Genomic DNA, 25,636 nt, shown 5'->3' with positions numbered 1-25,636 from the left:
AGGAATGAAGACGCCGCAGAGCCGATCAGAATCGTTTTTAATTCTTCAGTTTTTTACAGCAGTTTGACAGTTTAACTTTATTGCACAGAACGATGAAATAAAACCTTCAAAAAGTCAAATACGACAGCTGAATCACTTTGTACAAGACGACGGTCTGCCGTGTTTTTAATGTTTTCTGCTCGTTCACCTTTTTCATCACGCAACTGTTTTGTTGCTTCCAGTAAAATTAAAGTTGCTGTTAAAAACAAATTTTGAGAACAAAGTCAAGATATTCATAGAAATGTTGGAATATTTAAAAAATCTAATCCCAAAGAGAACACTTGTGATTTACATCGAAAAGAAAAATAATAGACGTAATGTTTTTCACATAATATTCCAACAATAAAGTGTGTATTTTGTTTATAAAATGTCAGAATAGTTTGAACTTCCTGTTACTGAGGACTCCACGTGTTTGTTTTACAGGACATTTAATTCACTAGCATAAGAAAAGCGTCAAGACTTCCTGTTTGAGAAGCTGGAGCCAGCAAAGGCGGTTCAGAACATTTTGGGCTCAGTTTGTCCAAACCCGATCGGACCTGCTGACGTCACTGTGATGGGGAAATCTGGTTCTGAAGTGATGATGAGTGTGTTTAAACTGAATTTAATGAAACCTGAGTCTTGGTTTAAAACATCCACCTTCAGATACTATGAAACATTAAACGTGTTGACTGACTGGCTTTGAAAATGCGTTCAGTCCATCTTGTCCTCTAACCTCGTCTACACAGGAAGTGGGAAATGCGTGGATCAGCTTTACAGGATCAACATGTGACCAGTTTTACTATCTGAGGTCAGTTACGCCATCAGATCTCAGGTGGTGTTTTCTGATAAATACAAACATCAGAACAGCAGACGTTTGCTTCTCATAAAATCATTTCTTCATCTTCCTGAGACGTCAATATTGTGAACTTTGTCTAACTGGCATCCTTTCCAGCTACTTTGCAGGATTACGTGTTGTCATTTTGTACCTGTTGTGTGTTTGGACTATTAAGAACATGTTAATAATAATAGTTGTAAAGTTTAGGAATCAGCAGACCAACAAATCAATATCAGCTGGTTTGGTGTTGAAAGTTAATAATCTGCAGACACAAAGCTGCTGTTGTGATAGGTAGGCTAATTGAGCTAGCTAACTCTGTAGCTAACCAACCACTATATCTGCTGACAGGTCACATGACCCCCTCAGTAATGTGGATTTGTGTGAAACACTGACTGTATCTAAAGATGGATGACCTGAGAGCTCCCCAAAGGGAAGCCCAAACATGTGGACGCCCCCTGGTGGCTGGCTGCAGAACAGCTCATAAGCTCCTCCCCCTCCATGTTGGAAAACTCAAAATACACAACAACCATTTTAGGAAGATCTTATCACCCTGATGTTTGTTCAAGTGTTCGTTTCTCTGGTCAGTTTGGTTTTAATTTGCTATTTGATGCTATAAAAAGGAACCAAAACAGTGGGAGGAAGTGGAGATGCATCGGCCATCTTTTCACAGGCCAGTGGTGTTAGACAATCAGGACTGAGACTTTTGACTCTTCGCAAAGCCAGCAACACCGACAGGAAGGTAAAAGACAAACCAGGAAATGAAGCGAGTGAAAACATGCTGCATGAGATCAGTGACAACCTTAAATCCCCAGACTTCCTCCCATCACAACCAGAGTGAGTAAAAACAGGAATGTTGGTTGGCTTTGGCGGTCAGGAGCATCAGCCAATCAGGAACTGAGACTCTACATTTACAATCAGCAGGGGATCAGAAACACACCTGAGCAGAAAAACAGGTAACCTTCTGCCACCATCACCATCTAACAGCTTCCAGTTGGTTTTACATCACTTCCTGTGTTAACGCATCACGTTCCCTAAACAGACTTAAAGACAGGTAGAATACCTGCTCAGCCTTTGTGTCCTACATCATGAGATGGCAGCGGCCCGCGGGATGAGAAGGAAAAGGATGAGGGAGAGGAGGGGGCGTGGCTTTCTGTCAGATGTAAAACTGGTTAGCAGCCAGGCTGTCCATGAAGGGCTGAACCAGGAAGTCCGTGGAGAAGTAGAAGACCAGGCCGAAGGTGATGGAGATGGGCAGCGCCGGCAGGGCCTTCTTAAAGATGGCCAACAGCAGCAGAGTGAGGCACAGACCCTGAGACAGGTGGAGAACATTACTGCCTGAGAACAGGTGTGCTGATGCTGCCCACTGCTCCTGTGTGTGTTTCACTGTGTGTAATTTGCCAGGTGTTGCATGTGTGTGTTCAACTAAGGATGGGTCAAATGCAGAAGACGAATTCAGTGTGTGTATGTAAAAATATATATACTGCCAATAAAGTGATTCTTCTTCTACAGGTACAGGACAGGTGGAACACAGGTGTGTTACAGGTACAGGACAGGTGGAACACAGGTGTGCTACAGGTACAGGACAGGTGGAATACAAGTGTGTTGCAGGTGTCGATTTTCCCGGGTTATCTTTAGATCTTATGGGAGTTGCTAATTGGAACAAACAAACGTCACTACTCATCAGCAGGTGAGTCTCAGTCACGCAGGAGGTTTGACTTACGATAAGAATGGCGACAAAGCAGGCGATTGTGGTGTTCCAGTCTCCACCGGTCGCTGCAGCTTTTCCGACCAGAACGCTGTAGAAGATGAAATCGCCGAGGCCGAGCTTCACGCCCCCTACGGGAACATGAAACATGCTGTCTCAGAGACGCCAAACACACTTTAGTGCTTGATTTGGAAGAAAAAACAAATGCGTCAATAGGAACCCACTGTCCTCCTCCAGGTCGTCTTCTGGAAACGTCCGGCACCGCTGACCTTCAGGCTCCGCCTCCCTGCCGCTCTGCTCTGCCTCCTCATCTGGAAAACAACATGGCGGCAGAGTAACAGCAGCATGAACATAAACTCGGCACTTTGCGAAGTGGTTCATCAAAGTGACTAAAAATGTCACAAAAGCGAAACGGTAAAATTAATCTGACAGATTTGTGTTTATTAATTATTTAGTACAGTGCCACTGTGGCCTCACAGCCGGAGGGTTCCAGGTTTGAATCCCGGTCTGGGCCCTTCTGTGTGGAGTTTGCATGTTCTCCCTGTGCCTGTCCGGGTACCCCACCACAATCCCAAAAACATGCTCATCAGGTTAACTTAGCAGCTCTACTTTGCCCCGAGATGTGAGTGTGTGCATGTGTGGTTGTGTGTCTTTGTGTGTCAGCCCTGCGATTGGCTGGCGACCAGTCCGGTCAGCTGGGATAGGCTCCAGCCCCCCCACGACCCTAACGGATAAGTGAGATAGAAAATGGATGATGGATTTCTAGACTGCAGTCCCAGAGTGGACCATCAGGTTGGACAGTGTGTGTTATGGTGTCCACCCGCTCATTTCCCATGATTCCTTCCTTGTGATGGTGCAGTTGTTTGTGATGTTGGACCTGTTTCGTGTCCGGAGCGCTGAGCGTCCATCGGGCTCGCCATCCCCACCGTCCACACCATGGCAGCTGAACACATGGAAGTAAACATAAACCTTGTCAAATCGTGTTCAAGATGTCTTCACAGACATCTTACAGTCCACACTGAAACATCTGAACAACCATGTGATGGATTGTGATGATGTGGTTTCCTCTCGTGCCACCATCAGGTCAACATGTCCGTGTGTCCAACACTTAGTGTTCACTGATGGTTAGCTCGAGTTAGCATGGGAACATGCTACGCTAAGACGTGAACCTGCATATCATTATGCCTGCTAAACACGCTGATGTTAGCATTTAACTCAAAGCTGCCGACGTAACTGCAGCCTGTCCAACCTGCAGGTCAAAATAAAATAATTCTGATCTCTACTCATGAGCACGATGAAGTCAACTCACACGCTGCCTCGATTACTCTTTTGACTGTATGAAATGGACTCACAGGAGTAGATGAGGGCAGGGAAGATTGGCTCGTTGCGTTCCTGAGCCGTCTCCACCAGCATCCTGAGAGGACCTTTGGGCGACAGGACGGCCACCAGGTCTGCAACGACACAAGAAGCCTGAGCAGGCACGGCGGGAGGGCTAATGCAAACATCTGTTAGAGGAAGGTTCCCCTTTCAAACATCAGCTGATCTGATGGGCAGATGATGGAAGGAGAAATGACAGCATGGACACTGTCAGCTCAGGAGTCACAGGTGTAAACACTGCAAACTGTTTTCAATTCATTTCAAGAGTCCGGAGTAACACGTCAGGTGAAGAGTAAAGATGAACGAACTGTAGACAATGACAGGAAACAAAACAATTGAGGTTTGAGGGTCATGTGACACATACAGGCTAGCAAAGGCTCCGCTTCTGTGGTCCTGCTAACTACGCTAATGCTACTCATACTGAAAGAGAACGGTCAGTGCTAACGGAGGAGCTCGTAATCCTGTTAGTTTAGCTTAATCCCTCAGTCACATGACTCTGCCTTTACCTCCACCTTCACAACCTGTCACACCCAACAACACACCAACCAGCTGATCAGAACTCTACAAGCTCACAGCTGAAACACATCATTCTGCTATTACAAGTCAACACTTCCTGTATTTGATTCAAACTGAGCTTAGCAAGGCTTTTATTGTGAAACAGGAACATGTGGAACATGTTTCAATATGGCACCGTTTGGCTGGGACATGAACACACCTGCACTGACTGAAGTAGACCAATAACAGCTCAGCTTCAAACTGTTTCATTATATGATAGTGAATTAATTAAATACAAGCCATGGATCCATTCCAGTTTGGCTCCTCAGGCTCCTTCAGACCTTTAAATCCCTCAGCATGCAGTGTCGACGCTCACCATAGATGGAGATGGCTCCCAGGATGACCCAGGCCGACCACTCGGGCAGGTATTTGATGAAGACGAGGGCCATGAGGGCGCTGATGAGGATCAGGTAAGCCTGCTGCAGCTGGAGGGGACCCTTCCAATGGATACAGATCATCCCCACTGCCCCAAAGTTCCAGATGATCACCCCCACCGTTGGGTAGTCCACCGCCAGGTTGTACGTCTTAAACACCTCGCTGGGAGACAGAGGGACAACACCATGAAACGTGTCATGACCACGCAGGATGCACATCCTGCTCTGGTCAGCTGCGTCTGTGGTGAACATGTGTACGAGAACGTCCGTGGTTGTCGTATCAATAAAGTTATCACATAAAACAAGGCCAGGGAGACTCACCCCAGGTACATGAAGCTGAACCAGAAGAGCAGCATGAGGGAGGACAGGATGAGCCAACCGTGGATGAACTGAAAAACACAGCAAATCCACATCACGCCTGCTCAGGTGACGGCATCACACCTGCGCAGGTCACCTGTGCAGGTGACGGCACCCTCTAGAAACAGGAGACTGCACGACACACGCAAAGTCAGCAAAATCTTCAGAAACTCAGCTCTTTAAAGATTGTTCTCAGCAGAGGAGATTCTGTCACCGACTGATGGTAGGTGTTTTGCACTCGGTTCCTTTCACATGAAGACAAACAGCCGAGTCCGTTTCCTGTTGGGTTCTTTTGTCAGGTTCCATCACTCGTACTGTTCATTTCTATGGGTTCTCTACGTGTTAAAACATCACACTTCAGCCTGATGAAAGATCTTGTTGAGGCCTCTGTCACTCCAGAGGGCTTTTAATTTGAAACATACAGGAAGTGTTGATTTGTAGTGTCAGTTTACTGCAGTAACTTTAACAGGACAAACAGCAAATCAAAATGAGGCTTCGTACCAAAGTGAGAAACAACATCAGACAACAGAACCTGCACCGAGGACAGCTGTCTGTCTGTGTGTCTCTCTATCTGTCTCTCTGTCTCTCTCTCTGTCCTTCTCTCTCTCTCTGTCTGTCTGTCTCTGTCCTTCTCTCTCTCTCTCTCTCTCTCTCTCTCTCTCTCTGTCCTTCTCTCTCTCTGTCTCTGTCCTTCTCTCTCTCTCTCTCTCTCTCTCTCTGTCCTTCTCTCTCTCTCTCTCTGTCTGTCTCTCTGTCTGTCTCTGTCCTTCTCTCTCTCTCTCTCTCTGTCTCTCTGTCTGTCTCTGTCCTTCTCTCTCTCTCTCTCTGTCTCTCCTTCTCTCTCTGTCTGTCTGTCTGCCTGTCTGCCTATCTGTCTCTGTGTCTGTCCATCTGTGTGTCTCTCTATCTGTCTGTCTGTCTCTCTATCTGTCCTTTTCTCTCTCTCTCTCTCTCTCTCTCTCTCTCTGTCTCTCTGTCTGTCTCTGTCCTTCTCTCTCTCTCTCTGTCTGTCTGTCTCTGTCCTTCTCTCTCTCTCTCTCTGTCCTTCTCTCTCTCTCTCTCTCTCTCTCTCTGTCCTTCTCTCTCTCTCTCTCTGTCTGTCTCTCTGTCTGTCTCTGTCCTTCTCTCTCTCTCTCTCTCTGTCTCTCTGTCTGTCTCTGTCCTTCTCTCTCTCTCTCTCTGTCTCTCCTTCTCTCTCTGTCTGTCTGTCTGCCTGTCTGCCTATCTGTCTCTGTGTCTGTCCATCTGTGTGTCTCTCTATCTGTCTGTCTGTCTCTCTATCTGTCCTTTTCTCTCTCTCTCTCTCTCTCTCTGTATGTCTCTGTCCTTCTTTCTCTCTCTCTCTCTGTCCTTCTCTGTCTCTCTCTCTCTGTCTGTCTCTGTCCTTCTTTCTCTCTCTCTCTCTGTCCTTCTCTGTCCTTCTTTCTCTCTCTCTCTCTGTCCTTCTCTGTCTCTCTCTCTCTGTCTGTCTGTCTGTTCTCCTTGAGCAGGAGAGTCTGGACGTTCAGTGGAGGTTTCCATTGAACCTGTGGTGGAGCTGACCTTGTAGCAGCGGTACTTGTAGAGGATGACCAGGAAGATGGTCATGACCACGATGACGCTGATCATGATGATGGTGTTGAGGACAGAGTTGAGGAGCCGACGCCCCACAGACGGAGTGTTCTCGGTGAATGGAGTGTAGATGCTGCAGGAACAAACATCGTGGTTAGCTGTGGGTGGAGGAGTCGACCGTGAGACGACTGAAGTGAGGACCTACAGCTGCTGGTCGGTCTTCTCGGTGTAGAAGCTGACGGACTTGATGGTGGCGATCACCACCGCCATGCAAAGGGTGACGGGGATGAACAGCATGATGACGTGCTTGGCTCCATACTTCAGAGTCAGCTCCTCATCATCTGCGTCCACCTCCTGGTCTGAGCCGCCTCCTCCGCTGCCATCCACAGCAGCCGGACTCGCCCTCCTGCTCGCCCCTGACTGGACCAACAGGGGGCGACGTTCAGGTTCAGTGCAGCAGGAAAAACATCAGGCTAACAACAACATTTCACAGTATGACCAACACGAACAGAAGGACTGAGGTGACGCGTAAGAAAGAAAAACCGTCACCCTTTTGGACGTTGTGTCATCAGGGGGGCTGTCAGGATTTGGTCTGTAGGACGGCACCACAGGATTCTCAGACTGGACCAGCGCCGTCCTCTCGTTATAGGAGTCGTCGTCACTGTCTGAGGCGTTCATGGCTGCTACACATAAATAACAGTCATCACAGCTGTGTGAGGTCTCAACACAGAAACACATTACCCACCACCACCACGACGAGACCGCAGCCCCCCCCCACCACCACCACGAGACCGCAGACCCCCCCCCACTACCACCACCACCACGACCACGAGACCGCAGGCTCCCACCACCATAACCAGACCGCAGGCTCCCCCCACCACCACGGGACACGGTCCACACAGATCCTGAGCCTCAGATTCAAAGCCCTTGCTAAACATTATCTTGTTAGCTTTTCTGCGTGTTGTTTTTGAGGGACTAATCATATTTAAATCACTGCTGATCATCGTGAATCTGTCTTAACACGTTTTAATTATAAGAGCTCATCTTAGTGAAGACCTCTGCTTTAGTCTGGCCTTGTTCAGACGGCATATTCAGATTCACTCTGACTTCAGGAAGTCTGCAACGTAAAACACGCAAGAAATGCTAAGGGGGTCAGTCTGGGCCCCAGATAACTAAATCCGCCCCTGTCACAGACACCCAGAGTCAGAAATCCCGCTAAAACACGGACAGGAACTTCAGGTTTAACTTCAATGGACTGAAACTTCATCAGTGAGAAAGTCCGTCCACAGCCGACTGGCCGACATTTAGGTCTCAGACTGGAGAGTTCAGTTCCAGTCTGTCCGTCCGTCCAAACGTCCTCAGAGAACATTAACGCCAGTCAACGAAAAAGGGGGCTCAGACAAGACCGGGACCGTCACATGAACGCGTCAACACTCAGACTTTACCTCGAGTTAAGGCGCAGAAAACAGAAAAGGAGCCGCTCTCGAAGTAAACACCAACCCGGAAGACGGCGGTCAGCTGATCGACACACCACGTGATCGCTGAGAACGTCACGAGATCACGTCGACCTCATTCACCCCACGCTGAATTTCGTCTAAGCTCTCGCTCAGTTCAGTGGATGTGATCACACAGTCTCCAACCAAAAACCTCAGAGGCTCCAGGCTGGATCAGCCACAGACCATCCAGTACTCTACAAATGAAAATATTAGTCGATGAATCGATTAGCCAGCTGGCAGAAAACAACCTGCAGTAATGCTGATCACCTTTAAAAGCTACTTTGATCACTTAAACGACACTTTTCTGAAGGTGACCTCAGCCCAGATTTTCTCTGAAAGCGTTTTGATAAAACACAAGTTGACAACAAATGGAGACAAAGTGAACCGAGACTGGGTCCACAGGACGAAGGCTGGAGGGCCTTTTACTCTTATGGAGTGAAACTGAACCACCTGAACCGAAACCACACCGACACGCGCTGCAGCGCTCAGCCGTGTTGGGTGACTTCCTGTCCAGCAGGGGGCGGCAGCGTGTTGGTTTATGATCGCCAGAAAACAGAGCTGCTCTGAGGACTGAACCTATGATGTGGACCTGAATGGGTCCCCTGGACGGAGCCGCCTCCGGTGCCGGGAAGCTGGGCGTGTTGTTGTCCCTGTCCTCGCCGCTGCTGATCGCGCTGTGCCTGCTCCGGTCCCTGCTCTGCTGGCTCTGGACCCGAGTCGCGGCCGCTGTCAGAGCCGAACCCCGAGCGGCTGACGAGCCCGGTGGGATGCCGGAGCGAGCCGAGCGGGTCCGGAGGCACCACGGACGGGCGCTCGAGTTCATCTGTGCGGCGCTGAGGATCGACCAGGACGTTATTGTGCTGAATGGACGCGGCGCGAGCCTGTGGCCGTTAAAGTTTGGCCTTAAAGTCGAGAAGAGCCTCTCTGAGCGCGTACTCATTGATTATTGATCAGCTGCAGCCTGTCAGTGGGTGAGCCGACACAGTTTGACTAATCCATGAATGATGAGGGCTGAAGTTCCCAGATGAAGCTCAGGTGTTCTCTGAGGTGGAACAGTAAGCCATGTGGTGGAGCCTCGTGCTCCTGGAGCCAAAACTAAACCGTTTGCGTCCTGGATCTGTCAGTGTGACCCCCTGCTGGGCTCTGGAAGGTTTGCCTCTGAAGGCTTGTGAGCTGACAGCAGAAGTGAAGCAGCTGAAGAAGATGAAGAGCAGCGTCGGTCCACAGACTGTGGAGCTTCATGTCCGCTGGAACAGGGACTACGGAGACACCGTGGCTCCGTGACCCCCCCTCTTTACCCTCCCACAGAGGCGCTGGGGCTCATGGTGCGTTCAGGCGCTCTGATGACCGACGGCGACAAACACGATGTGTTCACAAACAGCAGCCCACAAATTCTGCACGTTATTCCTTTGGACGGGATTGGAGCAGAAACCGCCTGTAAATAGTTAATTAATGAACTTTACTTTGTTGTGCAAACAATCTGAACTCAGAGAACCTTCAGCAGCTTTTCATGCATGAGTTTTCATTTGATCCACACTCAGAATACGAGTGTTGGGAGTCCAGGAAACCAGAACTGTACGAAATCCACAATTACACTCCATGAACCGCCGGATGAACCGATCACAACAGCCCTCGGTCAGGTTCTGCAACCAGGACTCTGACTGCATCCCGGCAGCTGGAGGCTGTTGGTCTAAATACACAACAGTAAACATGCATATCAGGAAGTGGATCTGCTCTCCTCCAGTAGTTCATTCAAGACCAGATGTGAAGGAGATGATGCACAGGCAGACATGGAGCTCACACAGTGTTGCCTTTTGGCTGCGTGTTCAAGTCCAGAAGCTTCCACTGGTCAAGCTGTTGTAGTCAAGCATCACGCAGTCCCTGATAGGCTACGTACCCCATATACTCATCTAAACCAACCACATGCCTCTTAGACCCCATCCCTACCAACCTTCTCAAAGAAGCTTTACCCTTACTTAGCACCTGTCTATTAGACATGATCAATCTGTCCCTGATAACAGGCTATGTACCCCAGTCCTTTAAAGTAGCTGTAGTCAAACCTCTCCTTAAAAAACACACACTTGATCCAGAGGTTTTAAGCAACTACAGACCAATATCTAACCTTCCATTTATCTCCAAGATCCTTGACAGAACAGTCACCAATCAGCTACATGACTTTCTTCATAGTAAGAGTTTATTTGAGGGTTTTCAGTCTGGCTTTAGAGCTCATCACAGCACAGAGACGGCACAGCACTCCTCCTGGCATCAGATGAGGGACGTCTCTCTGTCCCTGTACTGTTAAACCTCAGTGCTGCTTGCACTAATATACACTAAAATGCACAGATTTTCATCAGCAACAATGAGAACAAAACTCCCATCATCCCGTGCTGCTTTATGTCTGAACGTTTAGCTTCTGGAAACACATTTAGAATCTGATGTTCTGTGTGTCGTAAATGTAAAATCCACCACAGCAGTTCTTTGTGTTATTTGTGTTCAGTCGTGGATGAAGAATTTCCCCTCAGGATTAAATAAAGCAGTTCTGATAGCAGTGTGGTTTAAAACATCCAGGCCAGCCGCCAGAATTAAGACTGAATGTTTCATACACGACAACGTTTCTACAACCCGTTTTACATCATGTCCAGACTCCATCAGGACACAGCAGTTACTTTGGAGGACATGTTGAGAGATTTTCCTGCAATGTTTGAGGCTACAAAGTCAGGTATTTTTAAACAAAACATAATCTAATCTGGTTGTGGTAGTGACTGATCATAACCAGACCTTAAACTCGGTCTGAACGTTTCAACACGTGTGGTTTGCAGAAACACAGAGCCAACATCTGCTCTGGTGACCGAAGAGCAACTCGGAGGACTTTGGCTGCAGTACAGCAAAAAGACCACAAGATGGCAGCAGAGGCTGAACAACAACAACAACAACACATGATGCATTCAAAGAGGATTGTGTTTCTGAAACAGCACACTAATAAAGATAAATCTAAATAAATAAAAATATCTACCTGTCTCTCTGCCTGCCTGCCTGTCTGTCTGCCCGTCATTTAGAAGACTTGTTGGGTTAAAACGCAGGTGAGGGCGTGACTAAAGCGCGGAGGTAAAACGTTTCCTCTGGTGCGCCTGTTCATCATCGCACAGTCCGGGCTGACCCTGAATCAGCCTTATCTCGTCCACCCGCCGTCAGCCCCGCCCCGCTCGGGCCATCCCGGTCGGACCGGAGGATCAGCAGCCGGGATCACGGCGCCCCGCCGAGCCGGAAGGAGATCCATGGCGACGTGTGCGGACAGAGTCCGAGGGGGCGCTTTCCCACAGGACCCGGAGCCCGCCGCCGGGTCCGGGACTACCGGAGCTCCTGACAGCCGCGTCCCGGTGCCGATGAACCTTTTCGCGACCTGGGAGATCGACCGGTCCTCTCCGAGCTGCGTCCCCAGGTAAGAAGATTAGAGTCCGGAATCAGGAGCGGAAGGTGCCAGAAACAAAACCTTGATTTCTGTTAGGTGTGTGTGTCTTGCTATTCTCTCTGGGTGTTAGTGGATTCTGATGTTCTAATCAATAATCCATAAATGTGTACAATACTTCTCTCTGGTTTAGGAGTACATGAGTGTATGAAGCAGATCAAAGTACTGAATAATGAAATACTGCAGTTAAGTCCTTAACAGCAGTATTTCAGTAAATGTACTTTGTTACTTTTCACCTGTGGACCAGGATGCGTTCAGGGCTGATGCCCAGCACTGATCATTAGTAATCAGAGATCAATACCTGATACTGGAGCTGATATACATTTGTAATACAAATTAAACAATCAATCAATGAATATGAAGTACAATGTACTTCAGCACTGTCTGGAGATATGCTAAGGTTCAAATCTTCACCAACATCTGGCAGCACATACACATCTGTCTGTCTGGTCTCCAGAGCCTCTGAAGCCTCTGGAGCCTCTGAAGCCTCTGGAGCCTCTGGACCCTCTGGACCCTCTGGAGCCTCAGGTCCGACCCGTGGACCAGAGGACGGACAGATGTGTATGTATCCGGTCCAGCAGCACATACACATCTGTCTGTCCGGTCTCCAGAGCCTCTGGACCCTCTGGAGCCTCTGGACCCTCTGGAGCCTCTGGTCCGACCCGTGGACCAGAGGACGGACAGATGTGTATGTATCTGGTCCAGCAGCACATACACATCTGTCTGTCCGGTCTCCAGAGCCTCTGGACCCTCTGGAGCCTCTGGACCCTCTGGAGCCTCAGGTCCGACCTGTGGACCAGAGGGCTCGGGTGCAGGAAGCTCTAATTCTCTATCAGCTGATCTGTGGCTGATTGATCCGTTAACAGTTTGGTCTACAGTAAGACAGGAAACAGTTTCATGAAATCCTGAGCTGCAGCGGGACCTTTGGGCTTCTTTCAGAAATGACTCACGGGACCGATCGATCGACTCACGGGATCAGTTCTAAGATCAGTTCTAAGAATATGAAGTGATTTACTGAGCGTTTGGGCTCGATGACACCTGAACTCTGGATCGTGTGGGTTCAAAAGGTGTTTTCTCTGTCAGCTGACTTCAGTTCAGCTTCGTGGAAAAGCTCAAAACTTTGCTTCTCTGCAGAAAACTTTTCAGTTTTTTAAAAGATGACAAAGAAACACATTTTTTATAAAAGAAAACAGAAATCATGTATTGATTCTGTATCGATGGACCAGCTTGTCTTCAGTGATCACAGAGGAATTTCATTTCCCAGAATGCTTAGGAAGAGCTGGAAGACCTTGACCCAACCCCACTGACCCTGGATCAGCGGCATCACAACAGACTGAGACAGATCACACACGGTCAGAGACAGACAGCTGTGGACTCATGACATCACAGCTTACATCACATCACAGCAGCCAATCAAAACCAGCTGAAGTCAGCAGAAACACAAGAATACTTCAGCTGGTGGTCTGGTTTCTGTCCCTCTCTGGTCCACCTGTCTGTTTCCTGGCGGATTAGCAGCAGTGTGACCATGCGGGGGTTAACAGCCAATCACAGTTAATCCTCTTAAACGGTCGCGTTGACTCAGGAAACAGCAGCCTGTTGGTCTTCACTGCAAAGATTACAGCAGCTGATGAAAAGACATGGTCACGCTGATGTCTCCTGTCCTGCAGTGTCTCCTCGTCCCCACAGTCCTCCTGCTGTAGTCACTGTGTCCCCTGTCCTCACACTGTCCAGTCCCAGTCTGGTGTCCCCTGTCCTCATACTGTCCAGCCCCAGTCTGGTGTTCAGCTGTTCTCATACTGTCCAGTCCCAGTCCGGTGTCCAGCTGTCCTCACACCGTCCAGTCCCAGTCCGGTGTCCAGCTGTCCTCGCTGGCTGTCGAGCTGAGCCATTTTGTGCAGATGAATACAGTTTTGTGTTGTTATTTGTCACTGTGTTAATTTCCTGTCAGATGGTGTGCAGGTTTAGATGTTAGCCTGGACAGTCTTTGGTGCCCTGCGGTGTCCCCCATGGATCCATGTTAGGAAACCTGTTCTGTTCCAGAGCAAAACAAAGAAACCAACAAGCTCTACTCTGTTACACTGAATAATACAAATTCTTGTGTTATTCTACGTTGTTTTTATCGAATGAAAGGCCGTTAACACTTCACAACACACATCATGCAGCGTGGACATTACTGCATCACACTGCAGTTTGGTTACTGAATGACAACATGTCAGCTCACTCTGAAAGGTCAGAATGTGTGTCAGAGCTGCAGACCCTGCACACACACTTCAGTGCAGGTGAGCAGGTATCTGCAGGTATTAGTGCCTGGCAGTGTGGAGGACGAGTCCCTGCGTGATCCTCCAGTAACGACGTCCCAGGAGAAGCAGGTCAGCGGATCCTTCTGGGTCCATCCGCCTCTCTGCCTGATGGGACTGAGGAAGGTGGAGGGAAAGCACTTCAGTTCAGCTGCTCAGCTGTTCTGAGCGTCATCCTGGAAATGTGACAGATTTCTTCATATCCCAACACACAGCTGGCTTTGACATTTCAGCCTCAGTATTTTCAGTCACACTTGGAGCTTGGCTCAGTGTTGAACAGCTGATCCACTTTGGTTCAAACTTGCATTAAAAACAAAACAAACCCAGCAGTTCTTCAGTGGTTTGAATTGCATAGAAGATCCAGACGAGAAGCTTCTGTGTTGACGGTTTACGGTGCTGCCTGACCACAGGGTTCTGTCTCGCGTCCAGATTATGCAGTCTGACTCTGAGGAGGCTGATGGTTTTGAAGGAACTGGACAGAGAGCTCAGCTCCATCGTCATCGCTGTGAAGATTCAGGTGAGAACTTGTCCACTTGTCCACTGACTGTTGTCCTCTCACGGTACAAAGACACAGAATAGGTTTTGTTCTCGTTGCAGTCACACATTGTTAAAGTCATCCTGTATTGTCTTCTGGTCCGTCTCTCAGGGCTCTAAGCGGACTTTGAGATCCAACGAGTACCTTCTCTGTCCGGATGGCCTGATGGAGACAGAGCTGGAGCTCACCTTCTCCCTGCAGGTGATATTCCTGCTCCACAGAAGACGAATCCTGATCATTTGAGTTACTTTAGTAACTTCCATTATCATCAGAGATGATTCTTGTCTCACGTGAGTGTCCCTCTGTCTCTTAGTATCCTCACTTCCTGAAACGAGATGTGAACCGTCTGCAGGTCATGCTTCAGAGGAGGAAGAGGTACAAGAACCGAACCATCCTGGGTTACAAGACTCTCGCAGTGGGGGTCATCAACATGGCCGAGGTACAACCGTCAGCAGTGTGGTTCACACATTCAGGTTCCCCTCAAGACAAACTGTCCTGACTTCTCATTTCTCATCCAGTCCCATCATCGGGTCAGTATTTTAATGTGTTTAATGACCGAACACCTGCAGAACTGACTGCATTCACATCAGCCTCCACCCGCTGATTGGTGAACATGGTGAACATCAGCTGAACGTTAGCACCGTCAGTGTCAGCATGTTGATGTTAGCATTTAGCTCAAAGCTCTGCAGCTAGCATCACAGAGCTGCTAGCAAAGCTGGTTCTGCCAAATTATGCTCACGTAGCTCAGAACAAAATGAATGAGAAATTAACAAGATGAACCAGTTTCCTGTTGCGAATTGGTTATTTGGATAATGGCCACACAACTCAAATCAACGGTATTTAACATATAAATAAAAGGTGAATTTTTCATCAGAGTTCCTGATGTTGCTGATGTTCTGTCGTCTGTCAGTCAGACCACCGAGTCAGAGCAGCTCAGAGCAGCTCAGAGCAGCTCAGAGCAGCTCTTCCCTCCTGAGATACACGAACACATGAGAGCACGCGGGCCAAGTGAAGATCAGATGCTGCGCTGCGTTCAGACAACACGTGTGTGTGTGTGTGTGTGCGTGTGTGTGCTTGTGCGTGTCCCGTCCCAGGTGATGCAGCATCCGACAGACGGAGTCCACGTTCTTGGTCTCCATAGCAACCTGAAGGATGCTTCGGTGCGTGCGGCAGAGCTGAGCGTCCATTCTCTCTCCAGTCAGCCAATCGAACAGGAGGACATGAGTGGTCACCGTGGCAACAAGACCAAGGCCTCAGGTAGAGGAAGAGTGAAGCTGACCTTCTGTCTTGTCTGTTTGTCCTCACTGAAGAGTCCATGAATAATACCAAATAACCTCTGGACCAGAGCTCAGTTCAATTATGGATGTGGTTACTGTGTCTTAACATGGAGGTCTTTTTATGCTGAGTAGCATCCAACAAACTAATATTTGTTTCTTTGATGCCACGTGCAGATTTGGTCACAGGTTAACAGCTCGGCTTTTCTGCTGGCTTCCTGTAATATTTAGTGCAGCTCTGCCTCACCTGCAAACTGTTACTGAATCCGTCTCGTGTCTCATGTCTCGTGTCTCGTGTCTCGTGTCTCGTCCCATCTCGTCTCGCCTTCCTTATCTGAATCCGGGTGGCCTCAGCAGGGAAGTGGGACTGTTGCTGTTGCTGAGTTGCTTCAGGTGATTTCAGGGCGAGCTGTTGCTTTGTGTGTTGATGGGACTGTTGGTGTGTTTGTGGCGCAGATTGCTCTGCTGACGTGGAGAACTACTGGGAAGATGATGACGACAGCTTCTCCTCTGAACAGGAAGGAAGTGATGACGCAGTCCCAACTCAGGTGACTGACAGCTCAGCATACGTGCCAGCTGACATAGCACACCTGTCTCATTGCACAGGTGGAGGTTAGAAGTTATCATGTCAGTATACATTAGCTTACAAAGTTTTAGCATGAAACATTAGCTGACATTTTCACACTTACATTTAGCATGGTGCTAATGTTTAGCATGTTTCTAAAATGTTAAAACTGATGGATGAATGTTGTAACATTAATGATATTAATGTTAGAATTTGAACTGTTGCTAATGTTAGTACATAAGTATGTTAAGCTGTGGTATTTTACATATTAACATGTTAGCATAGCTGTATTAGCCTGCTTATGTGCCAAAGTGAGCTTTGTAATGTTTGTATTTTTAGCATAGTTTGTGCTAGCTTGCATTAGTTAGCATTTAACACTGCACAACATGTTTACATGCTATGTTATCATTCATCTGAAAGCAGACTGCAGCGAGTCTGCCGTCCAGTCGTGCTCTAAATTACTCTTTAGATTTAGTTATCAAGATATTTTACTTTAAGCCAAGGTGTGGCTGCTAATGTGGCTAACCTAGCAAACAGCCTGTCACACATCAAACTGAACATGCTCGAGTGTCGCTGACATTTCCTCTTTTTGTTTCTCAGGACACGTATGATGATGATGATGATGATGTCCAGGTAAAGACGAAGAAGTCATGCAGGAAGATGATGCGAACAGCCTCCCTGACGCAGGTGAGGACCAATCAGAGGTTTCCAGGAGCACACCTGTCAGACTGTGTGATGCAGCCATAACATGTAAATGAGATGTCTGCTCGCTGTGCAGTTTGATCGATTGAAACTGCCTTACCTGTCTCACCTGCGTCTCACTTTGCTTCTGTTTGTCTGTTTTCTCTGTCGTTCAGCAAACAAACTTCAAACAAAAGTTTGTGGCTCTGCTGAGAAGATTCAAAGTCACTGATGAGGTTTGTACTGAATGCTGGTTTGTGCTAAAATCTGTGTTGTTATGGACTTCAAACAGGCTGCCTGAGCTTACGGCTGTTAGCAACACCTGCAGACATGACATTAACTTTTTAAAGATGACGTTTTTATTTTCAGTCAAACCTGGAGTGCAGGACTTTTGTCTCCCCCTTCTGGCAGGGAGGGAAACATAATCCATCCACCAGCACGTCTGAAGTCCACTGATCAACATGTTATCTCTGTGGTTTAGTTTGATGTCCACACGTTGTGGTTCTGCGTGAGGACGTTTGTCTTCTCAGATGTTTTCCAAAGATGTTGAACTGTTCCCACCAAGCGTATGTATTCAGTTGTGGGTGCCATTCGGCTCTGATCAGATCCATCAGCTGATCAGGTGCATTTAGTCCAAATAAAGCCCAACATCTGAACCACTCTGCCTCAAACACAAATATGATTTATACGTAAATGAAAGCCTGTGCGGTAAATCTCACGCTCTCACGCCATCAGCATCACCTCACACGACCTGAGACTGTCGTAGCTCCACCTGTTGACACGTCTCTGTCACCTGCTCCCTGTGTAGGTTCTGGACTCAGACCTGGTGGATCAGAGTCAGGAGGCTGAGGAGGATCTGGACCTCCTGTACGACAGTCTGGAGGTTTACAACCCGAGCGACAGCAGCCCCGAGCTGGATGACAACGACAGCATCCTCAGCACCCCAAAACCCAAGCTCAGGTCAGACTGGCACCACACCACGCAGCTGACCTGTAGTTACCTCACTGCAGCAGGCCAATATTACACACAAAGGGTCAGTTTGGTATGAAGCCTCCTTGTTTCCTCACCTCTTTGCATTTTCCTCTTAAAGTTGTGTTAGTACTTGCTGCAAAATGTGGTTTGTTTGGGACATTAGCACACATGCACCCACGGTGACTGAACACATGTCACCAGTAACACTTGAGATGAGTGAACCAGAACAACCAGGTGCTGAAAATAGCTTAATGGTAGTTAGTTCATGTCATTATTGAATTAATTTGGATAATGTTGTGTGTAAAGGAGCCTCACTGTGATATGTGACCAACAGGCCTTTCTTCGAGGAGGTTTCTCAGTCCAGCTCTCAGACTGAGACCAGGAGGAGCCAGCAGAAAGATCAAACTGCAGCTGTGAGTCCAGCAGACACTCAAACAGATTCACAACCATTGCAGCTGAATGCCAACAACATGGCGACCCTGCAGATAAGATGACGGCACTTACTGATGCTCATCCAGTCCGATTCCGGTCTGACAGTGTAAAACCCCTCGTTTCTTCTAGTGTTTTCTGGCTGCAGACATTCAAGTGTTTAAATCTGAACAGTCTGGCTGTTCAGTGAAGCACAGACGGCTGTGCGCTCTGCTGCCCCTGCAGGTCAGACTGTGTCACTGCATCTCCTGTCATTAACAGGTGGCAGAGCTGCTGTCCCCTGGAGCTCAGGGGCCTCGATTCGCCGAGGAGTCCACAGGGGAGGAGTCCGCGGGGCCCAGGGTGAGACACACACACACACAGACACACAGACATGATGACACATGACTCATGATGTGGATCTGGATGATGACTCAGCAGCTCCAGATTCTCCTTGTTGTCCCTCTCTCTACAGGAAGCTGAGGATGATGGTATCTTGGCAACAGACGCAGGCCCAGCCGCTAAACTCTTTAAAACTGAGTCCCAGACACACATGTCACCCAGGTACACACACACAGTTACAGTGATGTCACGCAATCCTGCTGTGACATCATCAGCTGTTTTTACCTCATCTTTCGAAGTGAAGCTGCTTCTTAATTAAGTCCAAAAATAATGACAGAAAAAATCCACACAAATTACATTTAGTTTGACAGGAAGACAGGAAGGCAGCTGTCTGTCTGTTCTCTCTGCAGTAAGACAGGAAGTCAGCTGTCTCGCCATCCTTGGAGTGTCTCCATGAAGGACAGACAGAACTCTAGAGGGACAGACAGAACCAGCAGCATTGACAGTGAGACGTCTTCTGACTACAGGATACCTGCCCCACAGGTGAGACGGGCAGGCAGACAGACAGACACAAACATGCTGATCTCTGGTCAGATCAGGTGACGCTGCTGAGTCAGCTGAGCCTGAAAACCAAATACTGAACATGTTTCAACTCAGTTCAGTTTATTTAGAATCAATTATGTAAAACTCCAGATCACAACAGAAGTTGTCTCATGACACGTTCCAGTTAGAGCAGGTCGACAGCTTCAGATGGTTTTGGAGAGACCCAACAAAACCCAACAAAACCCAACCAAAAGTGAACGTCAGGTCATCTGAGTTAATTGAAGGTTAGGAACAATAGACAACCAAAAAGATGGGGACTTGTTTTACTCAGATCCACGTGCTGGTTCAGGTTCAGATCCACGTCCTGATTCAGGTTCAGCTTCAGATCCATGTCCTGGTTCAGGTTCAGATCCACGTCCTGGTTCAGGTTCAGTTTCAGATCCATGTCCTGGTTCAGGTTCAGGTACAGGCTCAGATCCACATCCTGGTTCAGGTTCAGGTTCAGATCCACATCCTGGTTCAGGTTCAGTTTCAGATCCACGTCCTGGTTCAGGTTCAGGTTCAGTTTCAGATCCACGTCCTGGTTCAGGTTCCGGTTCAGATCCACATCCTGGTTCAGGTTCAGGTACAGGCTCAGATCCACATCCTGGTTCAGGTTCAGGTTCAGATCCACATCCTGGTTCAGGTTCAGTTTCAGATCCACGTCCTGGTTCAGGTTCAGGTTCAGTTTCAGATCCACGTCCTGGTTCAGGTTCCGGTTCAGATCCACGTCCTGGTTCAGGTTCAGGTACAGACTCAGATACACATCCTGACTCAGGTTCAGCTTTGGCTTCAGATCCATGTCCTGGTTCAGGTTTGGGTTCGGGGACTTGTATTATGTTTTCTTGTAACCACACTGACGTGTGTTTATTTTGTTTTTCCAGGTTGCCAGGAAGTCAGTCCTGGATCAGCTGAACCACATCCTGTTCTCTGATGATCAGATCCCGGACTCCATCATCCTGATCAATACCACAGACTGGCAGGGACAGGTCAGCCGGCCTGCTTTCTGTCCGTCAGATTTAAGTGTGTGTTTCAGTGTGAGTGCTGCCACCTGTTGGAAGCAGCTGATGATACACGATGACCCGTGTTGAAAGGAAATCCTCTTTCTTTCTCTTCAGTATCTGTCGGAGCTTCTTTTCGAACAGCCAATCGTGTGCACCCTCACAGCGGCTGACGTTCAGGCCGCCTTCAGCGCCATCATCAGTCGGATCCAGAGATTGTAAGGATCAGCTAACAGTCTTTGACTCGTCAGTATGATAAACATCTGCAGCAGCTGTGGTGCTGACTATGACACAAAATTAAAGTGATCAACTCCATCAATGAGCTGCGAGTTCTTATCTGTTGCCATGGAAACAGAAAGATGGAAGAAATTAATGATAGGTGACAGAGAGAAATTTTCTTTTGAATTTTCATCCTTTGGACCTTAATGACTAATGAGCATCTTAGAAACGTGTTGACTTTACCTTCAAACCACCAATCAGCTGCTACAACAGGATGTCGATCCTGGATTTATCAATTTCTGATCGATACACATCAGTGATTTACCCACTGACTTGTGATCTGAATGTGTTTTCCAGCTGTAACTGTAACTCCCAGACCCCATCCACTGTGAAGGTGGCTGTGGGCGGGGATCAGAGCTACGTCAGCACCGTCCTCTGCTGCTTTGTAGAGCAGCTGGCCAGCAAGACGCCTGATTGGCTGAACTATGTCCGCTTTCTCATCCTCCCACATGGTACACATGGACTCAAACATGTTTTCTTCTGTTACTAAAGCCATGAACCTTCCCATGATGCTCTTTATCACCTCACCAGGAGTCCACCCGCTGGCCAAGTACCTGGCCGCCCTGGACAGTAAATTCAACAGCCTGTTCATGGACGCCGGCTGGAGGGACCTGTTTGGACGACCGGAGCCCCCTCCTCTGGGTACGTGAAGGAGAGACGAGACCGACCCCAAAAAGTCAGGGCCTTGCGGACTTGTGTGACCTCTTCCTTTGAGGGTTGGTCACATGGTTTTCTAAGAGTGGGAATCTGTGGGAATCTCACAGTTCAGACGCATTTCCTGTTCCTGTAGGAAATGGGACACGACAGCTTCAGGCTGACTCACTGTTATTTGTTTCCTAATCTGGTCCCGTTTTCCCTGTTAAGGTTTGTTACTGCATGTAGTCAATGCTTTAATATGCAGCTTGTGTTAGGGTTTTAGCCAGAGAGGAACTCCAATAAGCAGGTCAAACCTGAACACAGAGAAAACTGATCAGATCCAAAATTCATTCACAAGGAGCAAGAATTAAATCTGAACCTGATCAGATACCACAACAGAGGACTTAAATAGTCTCTGGACAAGGTGAGTAATGGATGCTGATGAGGAACAGGTGAGCAGGTACAGCCACGCCCACCCCACTCTGGATTAGACAGGTAGGTGAACTAAGAGACAAATCGCAGCGGAGGGACTGACAGAACAGTAACAAAGAGTATACAACACAACAAGATAGTAACCCTGACAGCTTGGCTGGGACATCAACACACCTGCAGTGACTCAATGCAACACTAACATTTAAGGTGAGTAAACCAGAAGAACAAAGTGTTGAAAAAAATGATGGAAACGTACCTCATGCTCACCTGCACATTTTATAAGATGCACTTACTTGACTTTATAAGCTTCCTTCAGATGTAAACATTGATCGTCTTCCAGACACAGTGTGTGTTTTTGTTAAACAGACCCCATTGGCGTAGCAGATCGAGTGTGTCAGTACCTGACGGGAGCTGCTGTGTCTCACCTGTGTCCCATCTCAGAGGCCATGCTCACCTGCAAACACAGGAGGTAAACACAAGAGTCCATCAACCTGCTCACCTCTGGAAACACTCACCTTGTTTAAAGCTACCAAGCCAGTACAGGCTAACAAGTCAGGCTGTTGTTGTGTTCACACTATAGACTGTATAATAAATAGGTTCACGCAAAGAGAGAAGCAACAGTGACAGTGGGTTCACTCACCCCAATCAGCCAGAATACCTTACTGTACGTTAGCCACAAGCTAACTAGCAGCAATCAGGAAGAATACCTTACTGTACGTTAGCCACAAGCTAACTAGCAGCAATCAGGAAGAATACCTTACTGTATGTTAACCACAAGCTAACTAGCTACAGCAGACTGTTGGTGTCTGAGTGTTTGTGTTCAGTTCAGCCTCTGACTGCACTCAGCACTCACCACAGACTCCGGTTATCTCTCAGTGTCTTTTCTTCCCCCCATCTCTTATGTTGATATAGTAAAGTACATTTCCCTCCATTCAGCCATCAAATAACAGAAACACAGGACGTTAAAGAGGATTTCAGGAGCTCCACTCTCACTGCTGCAGAAGTCAAGAGAAAGAGTGAAGATCAAGAAAAAGTGAAGATCAGTCCACTTTTTAATCCCAAAAGTTTAGAAAACAACAGTCCAGTGGTCCAGTCTGAGCAGATAACAGAAAAGCTTCAGATCTCAGCCTCTAAGGAGCACCAGAAATGACTTCATGGCGAGAAGTTGGGGGTTTTCCAGTTCACTTCAATACAGCCACTTTAGTGCTTGTGGGCATTAAAGGAATCGCACTGTGACATACTGAGAACATCTTTTGACCTACATTTAATCTGTTAATTTCTTTTCTTCCTGTGCAAACCTGGACTCTGATCTGCTTCAGTCCTGACGACGACTCCTGTCAGAAGTTTGTTCCTTTTATTGGGGTAGGAAATACTGTCAGTGACTACTGTACAATCACTGGATCAATTATTTACAATTTAACAGACTAGTCCTTTTTTATCACTGTGAACTCTATACTGTGTATTAATGTTAACATTAATGTATAGACTCTTTCTGGAGCTGATTTTGTTTTTGTAATCACCTACATCATTCAAAATCAATCACAGAAATAAATATGTTTACAAGTTGCGAGGGCTATCAGCTCTACATTTTATTTTGGTAGGGCAACAGGAAACTATTTGGTGTTGACTGTCCTGCTGCTTTGTTGCTGTGGTGACATGACTGAGACTGAAAGCTGTGTGTCTGTTTCAGCTGGTGAAGGTTGGCATTGTGGAGCAGAACTTCCTGTCCACCTCAGGTAGACCAGACTTTCCCCAGGTCGTCCTCCAGGTCCTCCTCCTCCTCCTCCTCCTGCTCCTCCTCCTGTTCCTCCTCCTCCTCCTGCTCCTCCTCCTGCTCTTCCTCCTGTTCCTCCTCCTCTTCACTCTGTGATTGGCTCTAAGTGGTCATTGTAGTCTTCATCTACATTTAAACCTTTAACCTGAAGAGGAGATCCTGTCTTTCATCACACCTGCTCCTCTTTCCACAGTTGACTCTGATGACATCATACTAGGATCTCCTCCCTCCCAATCAGGAGCAGCAGTCAGCATCACCTCCACACCTCCTCCCTCCCCCTCCACCAGGTACTTCCTGTTCACAGCAGAACAGCTTGTCTGAAAATGGAGGCCATTACTCTCTGATAAGCTCTGCCCCGTGTCTCCTCCTGTTCCCCTGAGTCCAGCTGTCCAGGGGAGGTGATGGGTCTGCAGGTGGACTACTGGAGCAGCCAGGCAGGAGGAGGAGGAGGAGCAGAGAGGAGGAAGGAGGTGGGGATGAAGAACACTCTGAAGAGTAACTTCCGCAGTCTGCAGGTGTCAAGGATCAGTGGAGGAGAGCTGATGAGCATGACGGTGGTGACCAAAGAGAAGAACAAGAAAGGTGAGGAAGAGCAGAGGATGATGATGAAGATGATGGCAGTGATGAGGATGATGATGAAGCTGCTGATGAAGGTGTGTGTCTGTCAGTCATGTTCCTCAGCAAGAAGACGAAGGAGAAGGAGGCGGAGTCAAGGAGTCAGCTGATCGAAGGAATCAGCAGGCTGATCTGCACCTCCAAACACCAACACACACTGAGAGGTACACACACACACTCTCTCTCTCTCACACTCACACACTCTCTCACACACACACACACACTCACTCTCTCACACTCACACACACACACACACACACACACTCTCACTCTCTCACTCACACACACTCTCTCTCTCTCACACACACACACACACACTCTCTCACACACTGTCTCTCACACACACACACTCTCTCTCTCTCTCTCTCACACTCACACACCCCTTCAGGTCTCTTCTGTCCTGTCTTCAGTCTCTGTAGATGGAGTTGAGTGGAATGATGTGAAGTTCTTCCAGCTCGCTGCTCAGTGGCCGACTCACGTCAAACACTTTCCTGTTGGGATCTTCAGCTACAACAAACCCTGAACCTCCTCCTCCTCCTCCTCCTCTTCCTTGTTCTCCTCCTCCTCCTCTTCCTTGTTCTCCTCCTCCTCCTTGTTTTCCTCCTCATCATCATCATCCTCCTCCTCCTCCTCACCTGTGTCGCCCTGTTGTCTCCACCCCCTTTTTCACTCACGTGTTTGCAATACAAATATTTGTACCATTTATGTTACTTTTTAATATATTTAATATTATAATACAATATGAATATGTATAGTATTTATTCTTATTACTGTAAACACTGTATGCAGCCTGCAGAGTGTGTGTCTGCCTGATACCAGTAATAAATGGCTTTAGATGTGGACTAATGGAGTCCCCGTCTGGATCCTTCAGTTCTACTGCCAAAGCAACAAGACCTCAAACCAGCTTTAACCTTTTAAAGGCAGTTTTGTAAAATACGTGATGAACTTGGAGGATGTTTAAAATAATAAACAGAATCGGAAGCTGACTTTGTTCACAGTTTTACAGGATTATTTCGTTTTACCTGTCGTGCTATAGAAAATGACTGCGTTAATGCGTTAATGGTTGAAAGTGACACACTTTGTTTATTTCTCTTGAGAGAAGGTTCAAAACCAGTTTTGTTTGTCTTTGCCGTATCCCGGCACTTAGCTGTTAGTCTTTCATATGACTGATCTGTTATATTTGCTGAGATTCGACCGATCCCGTCTTACCTGAAGCCAGCACCTGTGAGCCTGTCTTCAGGAGTAAAGCAGAAGTAAAGAGCTACAAGAGGACTGACAGTGAGTCACACTGAATGTAGAAACTTGTTTCATTTCTGTGAGCTTTGACTCTGAGAAGAAGAAGGATAATCAGCTCAATGTGCTGCGTGTGGCTGCTGAAGCTCCGCCTGCTGATAACCTGCAATAACTAACTTCCTGTCGTGGTTCCTGCAGCCTCCAGGGGGCGACAAAGCACTTCAGACCTTCTGTTTTGTTTTCAGCAGCCGCAGCTTCGTTTGGACTCACAGCACT

The 25,636-nt window shown here is 47.8% G+C and overlaps 2 protein-coding genes across 5 annotated transcripts; one reads left to right on the top strand and one right to left on the bottom strand.

Moving 5' to 3' along the window:
* Positions 1-20: 20 nt before the first annotated feature.
* psen2 (presenilin 2) lies at positions 21-9,511 on the bottom strand. Of its 3 annotated transcripts, none has more exons than XM_046377493.1 (11): positions 8,845-9,511; positions 7,322-7,455; positions 6,978-7,192; positions 6,764-6,905; positions 5,186-5,253; positions 4,807-5,027; positions 3,911-4,009; positions 3,436-3,501; positions 2,783-2,869; positions 2,574-2,689; positions 21-2,162 (listed from the first exon to the last, which is right to left on the bottom strand). In XM_046377493.1, the coding sequence occupies exons 1-11, from the start codon at positions 9,206-9,208 to the stop codon at positions 2,007-2,009; spliced, it is 1,668 nt and encodes a 555-aa protein (XP_046233449.1). In that variant the 5' UTR covers positions 9,209-9,511; the 3' UTR covers positions 21-2,006. The 3 variants fall into 3 exon arrangements, with proteins under 3 accessions (XP_046233449.1, XP_046233457.1, XP_046233466.1); XM_046377501.1 differs by lacking the exon at positions 8,845-9,511 and adding an exon at positions 8,218-8,430; XM_046377510.1 differs by lacking the exon at positions 8,845-9,511 and adding an exon at positions 8,218-8,424 and having other exon boundaries at positions 7,322-7,452.
* A 1,963-nt stretch (positions 9,512-11,474) lies between these two features.
* LOC124052776 (phosphofurin acidic cluster sorting protein 1-like) lies at positions 11,475-25,078 on the top strand. 2 transcript variants are annotated; one of them, XM_046377433.1, is made up of 25 exons: positions 11,475-11,707; positions 14,461-14,548; positions 14,678-14,767; positions 14,880-15,005; positions 15,661-15,823; positions 16,297-16,388; positions 17,006-17,092; positions 17,263-17,322; positions 17,895-18,046; positions 18,393-18,471; positions 18,749-18,829; positions 18,942-19,030; positions 19,219-19,351; positions 20,275-20,379; positions 20,509-20,609; positions 20,968-21,122; positions 21,202-21,312; positions 22,105-22,207; positions 23,058-23,100; positions 23,429-23,474; positions 23,706-23,799; positions 23,898-24,094; positions 24,181-24,291; positions 24,538-24,667; positions 24,698-25,078. In XM_046377433.1, the coding sequence occupies exons 1-24, from the start codon at positions 11,544-11,546 to the stop codon at positions 24,648-24,650; spliced, it is 2,583 nt and encodes an 860-aa protein (XP_046233389.1). In that variant the 5' UTR covers positions 11,475-11,543; the 3' UTR covers positions 24,651-24,667; positions 24,698-25,078. The 2 variants fall into 2 exon arrangements, with proteins under 2 accessions (XP_046233389.1, XP_046233378.1); XM_046377422.1 differs by having other exon boundaries at positions 24,538-25,078.
* Positions 25,079-25,636: the final 558 nt, after the last annotated feature.

Source organism: Scatophagus argus, chromosome 2 (assembly GCF_020382885.2).
Source record: "Scatophagus argus isolate fScaArg1 chromosome 2, fScaArg1.pri, whole genome shotgun sequence".
Taxonomy (NCBI): domain Eukaryota; kingdom Metazoa; phylum Chordata; class Actinopteri; family Scatophagidae; genus Scatophagus; species Scatophagus argus.
Note: the sequence above shows the minus strand (reverse complement) of the source record. Positions and strands in the feature narration are given on the sequence as shown.